The 14,029-nt window shown below is 35.1% G+C and overlaps 1 protein-coding gene across 2 annotated transcripts in view; it reads right to left on the minus strand.

Annotated features, from left to right (window-relative positions):
* SMARCE1 (SWI/SNF related, matrix associated, actin dependent regulator of chromatin, subfamily e, member 1) overlaps nt 1-14,029 on the minus strand; it is a 90,201-nt gene that overhangs the window by 73,154 nt on the left and 3,018 nt on the right. For both annotated transcript variants that reach the window (XM_053698465.1, XM_053698456.1), the window contains exons 4-7: nt 13,775-13,879; nt 8,191-8,271; nt 7,845-7,976; nt 6,026-6,197 (exon numbers count right to left, since the gene is read on the minus strand). In XM_053698465.1, coding sequence (XP_053554440.1) covers nt 6,026-6,197; nt 7,845-7,976; nt 8,191-8,271; nt 13,775-13,879 — 490 coding nt within the window. The remainder of the gene's footprint in view (nt 1-6,025; nt 6,198-7,844; nt 7,977-8,190; nt 8,272-13,774; nt 13,880-14,029) is intronic.

Below are 14,029 nucleotides of genomic sequence, written 5' to 3' on the forward strand. Positions count from 1 at the left end.
AGCTCCCCCTCCTCCCTTGACATGTTTCGCCGGGTTTCCAGCTTTATCAAAAAGCTTTTTGAATGAATGTCAGAGGGATGTGAAGGGAGTATCACCTATTGAATGCAATGGTTTTCCTCACGGGAGATCTATTTCATAGGTTCTCTGTTATCGGTCGTAGAGATTCCTCTCCTACCTCCCTTTTCAGATCGACGATATACTCTCATATTCCATTACCTCTACTGATAACCGTTTCAGTACTGGTTTGGCTATCTGTTATATGTGGATGGGTGTCTTTTGGTAAGTATGTTTTTATTACTTAAGACACCTCAGCTATGGTTTGGCACTTTATGCATTAATATAAAGTTCTAAATATATGTATTGTTCTTATATTTGCCATGAGTCAGGTTCATGTATTTCCTTCTGCAGACTGTCAGTTTCATATTTGGGAAAAAACATATTTAGGAAATATTTTTCTTACCTGGGGTTGTCTTTTTTTTCAAATTGACTGCTTTTTTCTTTCAAAATTTGCGGGCAAAATTAGGCCCGCGAGTGCGCAAAATGCCAAAGTTTATTGCGTCATTTTTGGGCGCGAAGGTACGTCCGATGACACAAATTCGTCATTTCCGGCGTTTTAGTTGACGCTGAGTTCCTTGCACAAGGTTGCGTCGTTAGTGACGCGAGTGTGTCATTTCCGGATGTTGTAAGCGCCAAAAAAATTTCAGTTACGTTGTGCGTCATACTTGGCGCCAAGTAATTTCATTATTTAAAACCCCATTCCTATATGCCTCTTTCTATGTCAGAGGGCTATGCTGTTTGCATTTTTTTCCCATTCCTGAAACTGCCATATAAGGAAATTGATAATTTTGCTTTAAATGTTGTTTTTTCTCTTACATTTTGCAAGATGTCTCAATCTGATCCTGTCTCAGAAGTATCTGTTGGAACCCTGCTGCCTGATAACAGTTCTACCAAAGCTAAGTGCATTTGTTGTAAACTTGTGGAGATTATATCTCCGGCTGTGGTTTGTAATAGTTGTCATGATAAACTTTTAAATGCAGATAATGTGTCCATCAGTAATAGTACATTGCCTGTTGCTGTTCCTTCAACATCTAATGTACAAGATATACCTGTGAATTTAAAAGAATTTATTGCTTATTCTATTCAGAAGACTTTGTCTGCCATCCCGCCTTCTAATAAACGTAAAAGGTCTTTTAAAACTTCTCATAAAAGGTTGATGAAATTTCAAATGACCGACAACATACTAAATTATCCTCCTCTGATGAGGATCTGACTCAGAAGATCCTTCCTCAGATATTGACACTGACAAATCTACTTATTTATTTAAAATGGAGTATATTCGTTCTTTGTTAAAAGAAGTGTTAATTACTTTGGATATTGAGGAAACTAGTCCTCTTGACATTAAAACTAGTAAACGTTTAAATTCTGTTTATAAACCTCCTGTGGTTATTCCAGAGGTTTTTCCAGTTCCTGATGCTATTTCTGATATGATTTCTAAGGAATGGAATAGGCCTGGTACTTCTTTTATTCCTTCTTCAAGGTTTAAAAAAATGGTATCCTTTGCCAGCAGTTACAATGGAGTTTTGGGAAAAGATCCCCAAAGTTGATGGGGCTCTCTCAACTCTTGCTAAACGTACTACTATTCCTATGGAAGATAGTACTTCTTTTCAAGATCCTTTAGATAGGAAACTTGAATCTTATATAAGGAAAGCCTATTTATATTCAGGTCATCTTCTCAGGCCTGCAATTTCTTTGGCTGATGTTGCAGCTGCATTAACGTTTTGGTAGGAAAATTTAGCGCAACAAGAATTGGATTCTGATTTGTCTAGCATTGTTCGCTTGCTACAACATGGTAATAATTTTATTTGTGATGCCATCTTTGAAATCTTCAAAATTGATGTTAAATCTATGTCTTTAGCTATTTTAGCTAGAATAGCTTTGTGGCTTAAATCTTGGAATGCTGACATGACTTCTAAGTCCAGATTGCTCTCTCTTTCATTCCAAGGTAATAAGTTATTTAGTTCTCGGGTGGATTCTATTATTTCAACTGTCACTAGGGGGAAGGGAGTTTTTTGCTTCAGGATAAAAGACCTAATGGTAAATCTAAAGCTTCTAACCATTTTCGTTCCTTTCGACAAAATAAGGAACAAAAACCTAATCCTTCCCCCAAGGAATCTGTTTCCAATTGGAAACCACCTTCGAATTGGAATAAATCCAAGCCATTTAAGAAACCAAAGCCAGCCCCTACTCAGCTCAGCTGGTAGGGGGCAGATTAAGATTTTTCAAGGATGTTTGGATAAATCCTGTCCAAAATCAATGGATTCTGAGTATTGTCTCTCAGGGGTACCGAATAGGATTCAGAGTAAGACCTCCTGTGAGAAGATTTTCTCTCTCACGCATCCCAGCAAATCCAGTAAAGGCTCAGGCTTTCCTGAAGTGTGTTTCAGACCTGGAGTTTTCAGGGGTAATCATGCCAGTTCCGTTTCAGGAACAGGGTCTGGGGTCTTGTGGCCTGTCGACAGCTCCAAGAATCTTTTCAAAGGTTCTCGGTGCCCTACTCTCTGTAACCAGAGAGCGGGGTATTGCAGCGTTTCCTTATTTGGACGATATCTTGGTACTAGCTCAGCCTTTACGTTCTGCAGATTCTCACATGAATCAACTAGTGTTGTTTCTTTGAAAACATGGTTGGAGGATCAAGTTAACAAAGAGTTCCTTGATTCCTCAAACAAGGGTTCACCTTTTTAGGTTTCCAGATAGATTCAGTGTTCCATGACTCTGTCTCTAACAGACAAGAGACGTTTGAAATTGGTTGCAGCCTGTCGGAACCTTCAGTCTCAGTCATTCCCTTCAGTAGCTATGTGCATGGAAGTTTTAGGTCTCATGACTGCAGCATCAGACGAGATCCCCTTTGCTCGTTTTCACATGAGACCTCTTCAGCTTTGTATGCTGAACCAATGGTGCAGGGATTATACAAGGATACAAAAAAGCAAGTACAGCAGCACTTAGGCAAAGGAGTAGCAGGGCAATCATATAGTTAAAAAATATAACTTTTATTTAAACATATGCTAAAAAAATACACAGCACCAAACTCCCTCAAGAGGCGAGATTACCAATCAATATTGTGGAACTCCGTGCGATTTTCAGGGCTCTTCAGTTTTGGCCTCTGTTGAAGAGAGAACCGTTCATTTGTTTTCAGTCAGACAATATCACAACTATGGCATATGTCAATCATCAGGGTGGGACTCGCAGTTCCCAAGCTATGAAGAAGTATCTCGGATACTTGCTTGGGCGGAATCCAGCTCCTGTCTAATTTATGCGTTTCATATTCCAGGTATAGACAATTGGGAGGCGGATTATCTCAGCCGTCAGACTTTACATCCGGGAGAGTGGTCCCTCCATCCAGATGTGTTTTCTCAAATTGTTCAGATGTGGGGTCTTCCAGAAATAGATCTGATGGTTTCTCATCTAAACAAGAAACTTCCCAGGTACCTGTCCAGGTCCAGGGATCCTCAGGCGGAAGCAGAGGATGCATTGATACTTCCTTGGTGTTATCAACCTGCTTATATTTTCCCGCCTCTAGTTCTTCCAAGAGTGATCTCCAAAATCATCATGGAACAATCGTTTGTGTGGCTGGTGGCTCCAGCATGGCCTCACAGGTTTTGGTATGAGGATCTTGTTCGGATGTCCAGTTGCCAACCTTGGCCACTTCCATTAAGGCCGGACCTTCTGTCTCAAGGTCCGTTTTTCCATCAGGATCTTAAATCATTAAATTTGAAGGTATGGAAATTGAATGCTTAGTGCTTAGTCATAGAGGTTTCTCTGACTCAGTGATTAATACTATGTTACAAGATCATAAATCTGTTTCTAGAAAGATTTACTATCGAGTTTGGAAAGTTTATATTTCATGGTGTTCTTCTCAAATTCTCTTGGCATTCTTTCAAAATTCCTAGAATTTTACAGTTCCTTCAGGATGGTTTAGATAAGGGTTTGTCTGCAAGTTCCTTGAAGGGACAAATCTCTGCTCTGTTTTATTTCACAGAAAGATTGCTAAACTTCCTGATATTCACTGTTTTGTTCAGGCTTTGGTTCGTATCAAGACTGTCATTAAATCAATCTCTCCTCCTTGGAGTCTTAATTTGGTTTTGAAGGCTTTACAGGCTCCTCCTTTTGAGCCTATGAATTCTTTGGACATTAAACTACTTTCTTGGAAAGTGTTGTTCCTTTTGGCCATCTCTTCTGCTAAAAGAGTTTCTGAATTATCTGCTCTCTCTTGTGAATCTCCTTTTCTGATTTTTCATCAGGATAAGGCGGTTTTGCGGACTTCATTTAAATTTTTACCTAAGGTTGTGAATTCTAACAACATTAGAGAAATTGTTGTCCCTTCCTTGTGTCCTAATCCTAAGAATTCTTTGGAGAGATCCTTACATTCTTTGGATGTGGTGAGAGCTTTTAAATATTATATTGAAGCTACTAAAGATTTCAGGAAGACTTCTAGTCTATTTGTTATATTTTCTGGTTCTAGGAAAGGTCAGAAGGCTTCTGCTGTTTCCTTGGCTTTGTGGTCAAGCCCCGCCTCAGAGAATTACAGCTCATTCTACTAGATCAGTCTCCACTTCATGGGCTTTTAAGAATGACGCTTCAGTTGATCAGATTTGCAAAGCAGCAACTTGGTCTTCTTTGTATACATTTACTAAATTCTACCGTTTTGATGTATTTGCTTCTTCGGAAGCAGTTTTTGGTAAAAAAGTTCTTCAGGCAGCCGTTTCAGTTTGATTCTTCTACTTATGTTTTAAGTTTTTCTTTTCATTTATGAGAATAAACTTATATTTTGCGTTGTGGATTAAATTTTTTCAGCAAAAAATGGCTGTTTTTATTTTAATTTTATCCCTCCCTCTCTAGTGACTCTTGCGTGGAGTTCCACATCTTGGGTATTGCTATCCCATACTTCACTAGCTCATGGACTCTTGCCAATTACATGAAAGAAAACATAATATTCGTTAAACTGAATTGTGGGTGTGGTGAGGGGTGTATTTGTAGGCATTTTGAGGTTTGGGAAACTTCGTCCCTCCTGGTAGGATTGTATATCCCATACGTCACTAGCTCATGGACTCTTGCCAACATGAAAGAAATGAATTTATGTTATTTCATAAAGTATTTTTTTTTTGTTTACTTATGTCCCTGTATAAATTATAGTTTAGTATAAACTGAATTTTTACTAAAAACATTTTATAAAAAAACAAAAAAAAAACACTCATAAGACAAAAGGTGTACAAAAGAAAAAAAAAAAAAAAAAAAAGTAAAACTTATTCTTAAGCCGAATATAGTCAAAACATTATGCTATAATCCGTTAGCCTTAAAATTACATGCACTATCGACCATAGACTACATTGTGATTAACCCCTTTTTAACACTGTTAGAGACATAAAATTTAAATAAGATTCAAATTTCACAATCCCAAAAAAAAAACAAAAAAAAAAAAAAAACACATTTTAGTGTTTCCCAAATCCAGATTTTAAGGAACCTTGGGTGAGAGCAGGTTAATAGCCATGGTTACTTATCCAGCTGATTAATTCAACAGTGCTCTAGTGCAGATATCCTGAAAATATGGCCTGTTATTGTGCATGAAAAATGGTATTGACAAACTATTAAATAACTTGAGTATACAGTGGCTACCCTACAAAAAAAAAAGAAAAAAAAAAAAAAAAGAATCGCCTAAGAATTTCACCGGTATTCATTTGGTCCCAATTAGGCTATCGGCTGTAATGACACCAGAACTCACTGCGTATGCATAGGACAAAGTATGTATCAAGTGCTTAAACGAATGCAATTTTAAACAACTTTTTAAATTTACTTCTATTATAATTTTTTCTTCGTTCTCTTATCATTTGTTCAAAAGCAGAGACGTAAGCTTAGGAGCTGGCCCCTTTCTGGAGCACTAGATCACAAAAGAAAATGTTTGGTTTTTATATCCCTTTAAACTCTACACTGAATTATTTGAGTAAATCTAATTCCCAATTTGTTAACTAACCATCAGGATCTTCTGCTGGCTGGATGCTCATATATGGTTCTCCCTTATCAATGCGAGACTGCCGTTGGCGACTTTCTTCCTCTAGGGCAGCCTCAGCTCTACTTTTGGCATTGATGTAGGCAAGATAAGCAGGTGAATTGTGATAAGTCTTCATTGACTCGTTGTATTCAATCTGTAGGAGAAAAAAAAAATTATATTAATATTTTAAACAAATGAGAATATCTAAACACTGCCAGTGTAGAATATTATTCAGTGAGCACTGGTAAAGTAGTCCCAAAGAGCTTATATCTGATGAGATTAAAATAGTACACAGGAGCAAGCTACATAACTGATGGTTGACTGCTCGATGTGAGATGTTAATACGAGATACTTCATTAACGTGTCAAAAAAATGGATTTTGGACTTGTATTCTTAGTATGTAAAAATATTTTGATTCATTATAATCTTTGCACCAAACATACTTGGATAAAGGCACACAGCAAGTAATGTCAAGCACTACAACAGGCATCTTTCATATTTTCATCCAAAAAATAAAATAAAATCACATATTAGCCATTGTATATACACACACACTAATTATATATATATACACACACACACACACACACACACACACATACATATACATACACACATACATTGAGTGGTTTATGCATTCCAGAAACACAAAAACATTGACATTTTATGGTCAATTGACTGTTACAATTAACATGAAAACAGACTTTTGTGGAAACAGTGTTACAATACCTAATAATGTATGGTAAATGAAATGACACCACTGGGGAGGTAAATGATTCCAATTTTTTTGCCAACACTGCCATGCTAGCCAGTTCAGAATTTAAACCTGTGGGTGTTAACAGATTTGCCCTAGAGCACGTAAACCATTGTATTTTTGCCAGAAACATAATGGGCTGAAGGAGACACATGCAGGCTATTGAAAATATAAGCTACACTGATGATTTGTTTGGAAATATATACAGCCACTATATAATTAGTAAGTGTATAAAAATGATAGAGCTCCAATCATTTTTTTTTTTTTAAATCAAAGATTTCATATATAAAAAGAGATATGGGGGTTTTCTAGTATTTTTCCAGCTGTATCAAAAGCACCAAAATGGTCTTAAAGAACAGAGGGAAAAAAAAAATAAAGTGATGTGGTAACTAGATTATTACCTAAGGAAGGATAAAATACCTGGACCAAATAAGTAAGGGCTTGTATGTATTTAGGATTTTTACCATTTCCTAACCAAAGTTAGATGTGAAATGTTGACTTCTGTGAACATTGTTTAAATATGTAGAAAACTATAATTAAGACAATTAATAAAGTAAGATCAGTAATAGAAGACCTAATCTTTAGCCGCTCACCTATATCCAAAGAAGGGGCCAGATTTCAGATATTAATAAAAGGGTAGGTTGTATTTACATAACTGCTTTAGACCTGGTAAATCAGTAAGTGGATCTTACATTACCAACCTTTGTGTTTCTGACAATTTAAAATGTTAGAGATGTACTGAAATTTAATTAAGAAAATACTCTGCTACATAATTCAACAGATAACCCATTAACTAGATGCGTATAGAATCTACAGTTGTACTTTTAATGGCAAGGGAGACACTGAGAACCAACTACACTCCCAATGGATCCAGATACTTGAAGCTGATGGTTTACAGCCTGGGACCTAGTGAACAGAACTGGCAACCCTCCCATTTCAGAGAAAACAGTTGCTTAAGTTTACAGAGTGGCATCTGAGGCTATTCTGGGATGGAATTTTGTATTTGTTTTTTTAATTTCTACTTTTTTGACTACTACATCCTCATACCTTTTCAGCTTCATATTCGTTCAAGTACTCTTGCTTCTCCTCATCGGTTAGGTCACGCCACATCCCACCAATGATCTTGCCAATCTCCCACAACTTAAGGTCAGGGTTGGAAGCCTTCACTTGGTCCCAGACCTATTCAGAGACATTTGGGTGTGGAGAGGATTTTATTTTAATGGCTATATAATTATTTGTTGTGGCGGGAGTTTAATAATCTATTTTTTTTTCTACTTATTTGTTTAAGGCTATAAGTGGGCAGGGTTTTTAGGTATGGAGAAAAAAAACAAACAAAAAACAAACACTTGTGGGGAGGACACTACATCTCCCTAAACCAAAGCTCACAACTCACCTTTCTGCTGTATCTCATATAAGGCATTAGTGGCTTGTCTGGAGGTTTCGGGGGTTTGGGGATTGTAATCCCTGATGAAGCCTATAATACAAAGCAGACAAGCAGAAAATTATTGAGAAGAATTAAAAAAACAAAAACTATGGCTAATACAGTAGACCTCTTGATATATTTTTATTGAAATTAGTTGTAATATCTTCTATCCAGGTAACTGAGTGGAAGCTAGCTCATGCTGCCAACCTCATTTTTGTGCTCATTCTATGAAGGACAAACTGCACATAAAAGTATCAAGAATATAACCAATATTAGATTATATTCTAAAGCAAACAACTCATGCCTGCAACAACCAAATAGCAAAATCCTTTTTAATAGAACTTTTGATCTTAACTTGAGTTGTGATGCCCTCTAAACAAGTTTTTAGATTATTTAAAAGGGATATGAAACCCAAACGTTTTCTTTTGTGATTTAGATAGAGCATGCAATTTTAAACAACTTTCCAATTTACTTCAATTACATAATTTGCTTGGTTCTTTTAGTATCCTTCGTTGAAAAGAATACCTAGGCAGGCACAGGAGCAGCAAAGCACTACTGAGAGCTAGCTGCTCATATCTGCCTCGTCATTGGCAAATATGCATTACTGGGAGCTAGTTGAACACATTAGATTCTAATGTGTTCAACTAGCTTACAGTAATGCATTGCTTCTCCTTCAACAAAAGGATACAAAGACAAAAAGCAAATTTGATAATATAAGTACATTGGTAAGTTGTTTAAAACTGTATAATCTATCTGAATCATGAAAGAAGAGGGTGTCTTTAATTCCATTTATATTTTAAATATAAATAGAATTAAAATAACTACTGTTAAGAGGATCAGTAAATAAAGTAGATTTGCAAATGCATGAAAAAAAGACAATGCAATAGCATTTAATCTGAACCTCAAATGAGTAGTAGATTTTTTTCTGACAAATTTCAGTTATATCTATTTCCACTCCTCCTGTATCATGTGACAGCCATTAGCCATCCACAAATGCATATAGTATATGCTGTGAATTCTTGCACATGCTAAGTAGGAGCTGGTGACCTAAAAAGTGTAAATATATAAAGACTGTGCACATTTTGTTCACTGAAGTAATTTGGAAAGATGTTTAAAGTTTCATAATTCAGATAGAGCAAGCAATTTTAATTTTGGCTTCAGTGTACCTTTAAAGAGATAAGAAACCCATTTTTTTTTTTCTTTCATGATTCAGATAGAGCATTTAATTGTAAGCAACGTTCTAATTTACTCCTATTAAAGATACCAAGAGAACGAGGAAAGATTATTTGAAAAAGCAGGAATGTAAGCGTAGGAGCCGGACCCTTTTTGGTTCAGTACCTGAGTAGTGCTTGCTATTAGGAGGCTACATTTAGCCACCAATCGGTGCTACCCAGGTGCTAAACCAAAAAATGGGTCAGCTCCTACACTTATAATCCTGCTTTTTCAAATAAAGATACCAAGAGAACGAGGAAAATTTGATAATAGGAGTAAATTAGAAAGTTGCTTGCTCTATCTGAATTGTGAAAGAAAAAAATTGGGGTTCATATACCTTTAAAGTAACAATTCTTAGTATAGAAAAATATATAAAAACAAGTGGCTTAAATAAAACAAAACAATAGTGGTGGGAGAGAACGTTCTGAATTCCCCTGTCAATGCTATGAGTAGCATAATGAGATTAACGTGTAATTTATTCATTTTAAATCCATTTTTATAATGTGGATTAAATAGAAATTGCAATGTAATAAAACTATCCAATATGTCACATCATTACAATTGCTCACTGATAACCCTTGCAAAGGTGATAGACTCATGCACAGCTCAAAAGCAGCAACTCCATTGTGGCTCCTGACCTTAAAGGGACATGAAAAACAGTTTATTTTTCTTCCATGATTCAGACAGGGTGTTGAATAAAAAAAATACAAATTTACTTCTATGATCTAATTTGCTTTGTTCTCATTCTTTTTGAAGAGCATACATAGAATAGATTGTGTATACATGTCATTACAGCAAACACCTTCCCCGTCTAGTACTAGTGAAAATGTATAACTGTTAAAAGAATGATTTAGACACAGCTCCTGGGCCTACTTGACAGCTTTTCAAAACATGAATCCAAAAGCAAATTTGATAACAGAAGGAAATATGAAGCTTTTTTTTTTTTTTTTAAATTGTACTGTCTGAGTCAGGAAAGAGAAATAATGGGTTTCATGTCCCTTTAAGTTTGTGTGTTTATCCCTTTTGCATTTTAGCTTTGTGTTAGAAAGTCCCTTTAAAAGAGCGATGTGTTATCCCCCTTATTTCCAGCATGTAGTGCCCACCTGAACTGCCTCTTTGCAATAAAAAAAAACAAAAAAACTAGAACACATGATTGAGTAACCAGGGGATAAATCTTCAATATATTTAGTAACATTCTATAAATGTGTACTTGACCGGTGTAAAGGAATCACAGTGTATGTGCATAATGAAGCAAGAAAAATAGGGTGCATAGTGCCTTCATGAAAGAGACATGCAAAACAAAAATACTAATCACTTTGTAACTGTTTTCTAAAAATGGAGTTATATAGTACAGATTACTCAAATTTGTCTATGTGCAACATAGTATTAAAAAAACATTTGGTGCAAAGGTCGAACGTGCAAAATAAAATATTTCAGTTTTTAAGAATACTAAAACTACATTTTAGTTCTACAACTAATGATGAGCAGCGTGTTTACTGTTAAATGGAAAGTGAATATAATGTTCAGAGACCATTACATAAAAAAAAAAAAAAAAAAGGACTTTCAAAAGTTCATGTATTTTAGCTAATACAGATTTATGTTCTCTCTGAAAGGAAATAAATATGATGTAATAAGGAATACGACAGGATTCATATATGGAAACTCAGAGGTTACTGTGAGAAAGAAAAGTTAATACAAAGGGGAAAATAAGCAGCAAGAATAAGGTACAGAGATAAGAGGAAGTCGTTGGAAAAGGAAGTGAGAAAGGCAAAAATGGGAAAAAAGGAAAGTTATCAAGGGATATTTATACTATGCTAACCTTGCAGTTTATTTAAAGAATACAAAAAAAAAATTGCTTTGCAAAGTTTACTGGGGTTATTGAGCTTTGTATACACCTTAATGCTTCCAATATGTGATGAGAATATGCATCTGACTGAAACATACCCTTTTAAAAGGGAAAGTGTACCTTAAAATTTTCTCCCAATGATCCAATTTACTTACTGGAGACAAGAGTATTAAATATTGTAAAAAAAATAATTTACATTTATTTCAGCATTTCATAAAAAAAGGCCAATTTTGCCTGTGGTATCTTGGCCTATACTATAAGTTACTATACTTAAGTATTAGCCACTGAAAAGCTGAGAAAGTCTAGTTATCAGAAGAAAATATATCTTCTACTCCCTACTGGAAGTATAAAGTAGTAAAATGTTCATTTTCAATTGTTCGCTCTAAATATTGCGCTTTGCTATATAGAAACAATATAAAGAAGTATATGTACAGAAAGTGATAAAATAAGGAGAGCTGATTTCCCTGCAAGCGCAACCCATTATAATGGGTTGTGGTTTCACAGAACAAAACCAGATTTTATATACAAAAAACAAACATAATAAAGCAACTTCTCATACATTTTATACTCTGCAGGTGGAACAACAGGTTATTGGAAACACATTAAGGGAACAATAAATTTACAGTACACTGCTGCTTTAACCAACGGGAAAGCATGCACAATGTGTAGGCATCAATCTGAAGTTTACAATGCAAGGAGATTGGCTACTTGTAAATAATCCTGTACAGATTCCAGGAAAAAAAAAAAAAAAAAAAAAAAAAAAAAAAAGAGATAAAAAGGCAAGAGGAAAGAAGAATCAAACATTAAAACCTATATTTAAAGACGCACCTATGTACAATTAAGTACTTTTAAATACCAAGAAAATATGGAACAAAAATAGTTATGGTGTAGTTTTAAAATATTTAAAGTTCTATTTGCATGATTAATTTCTAAATACATTTTACCTAATAAACTGTATCCAAGATAAATGCTAAATTTAATATCTAAAGAATTGCAGTCCAAAATAAGATTAATGTTTTACCAGAGAGCTTTCTTTCTTCACCTTAACATCATAATTTGTCAAGTAAAAAAAAAAAAAAAATCTGTTAAATCGAAGCACTAGCATCATGAAGGAAATCACAACAATAATATGCCTAACCAGATAATTTATTTAATGTTATGCCTTGAAGTATGCATTTTACTAAACCTGAATAATTATTTACTAACATTTGAACTAATCATACAGCTGTACCATTGGGGCATAAGCAAAATGCATTTAAAGAACTAATAACATTTTAAAATTGTAACAGTATTTTCAAGCAAATAAAACAGTGTGCACATGTTTAGAAGAATCCATCCACAGAAGGTAAAAAAATGCATCATATTTTACGTTATGCCCACAAAACAACCTATTATGATTGTTAAGACCCGTTAATGTTAATCTGTATCTAGACAGAAAAAGAATGAATAATGGAAAGGGAAAAATCATGTTATGAAGATTATATTCATCCAATGTACATAACATACTAAAAGGTATAAGACCCCACCAGGGCATAACATACTGTGATCCGAGATGCCATCACAGCAAATTCAGCATGTCTGCAGAAAGAATGTGACACATGCAGGATCTCCTAATGCTTTCGCTTTGCAGTATTGCTCCAGATCAGGCTGTTTTCTGCCTGCGCATGTTTTCCTCAGCCAGAGTGAAGTGCTGTTTGATGACAGTCAAATACAGAACAGGGCTGCAAAGCTGTGACTCCTGAATGTAATTTTTTTTTCTCTCTGCAGCAAATTTCAAGTCAAAAAAAGTTCTGCCTCTGGGCAAGATCCTAATATATATAAGCCAAAAAAGAAGCACTCACAGGTCTTTTGAAATTAAGTACAGTGTACTTTAATGTGGAACGTTTGCGGGGATCTAGTCCCTTTCGTCAGCATCATCATGCTGATGAAGGGGACTAGGTCCCCGAAAACATTCCACATTAAAGTACACTGTACTTAATTTCAAAAGACCTGTGAGTGCTTCTTTTCTGGCTGCTATACATGGATATCATTGCACCCAGGCAGATGCCAGTAGGAGGGTCGTGCTGGAACTGAGAAAATATATATATATATATATATATATATATATATACATACATACATACATACATACATACATACATATATATATATATATATATATATATATATATATACATACATACATACATACATACATATATATATACACACATACATACACATACATATATATATACATACATACACATACACACTACAAACCAAAAACATGACTATAAGGCTCATCTGTAATCCCCAGTATCAGCCTAGTCAAATATTTTGTATATAAGATTTATCAAAAAAATTCAACAATACATTGATCTGAAGGTAAAAAAAATAAAATTGCAACATTAAATAGTTTTTCGCGAAAACTAAATTAGGAATGCTCATCTGAATGCCCAGAGACCCATTCCGGCTGTGCTGTAATGCCATTCGTGGCATAGGTGATTGTCCTACCGTGGCCCTGCTGTTGCTGCCTGGGTTCCCTCCCAGCCTGTAGTTGTTGTAGGCAAGATGGCTGTATGGATTGTATCCCACAAACCCTGGTGTGCTGGGCATTTGCTAATGGAAACAAATGAGACAAAAACACGAATGAGAAATGTGATCGAACAAGTAAAAAATAATAAAAAGGAAAATTATATATAGATAAGAGGATTCAAAATGAAAAAAAAAAAAAAAAAAAAAAACACAAATGAAAATGGTTTTGCATAT

The sequence above is a fragment of the Bombina bombina genome, chromosome 1 (assembly GCF_027579735.1).
Source record: "Bombina bombina isolate aBomBom1 chromosome 1, aBomBom1.pri, whole genome shotgun sequence".
NCBI lineage: Eukaryota > Metazoa > Chordata > Amphibia > Anura > Bombinatoridae > Bombina > Bombina bombina.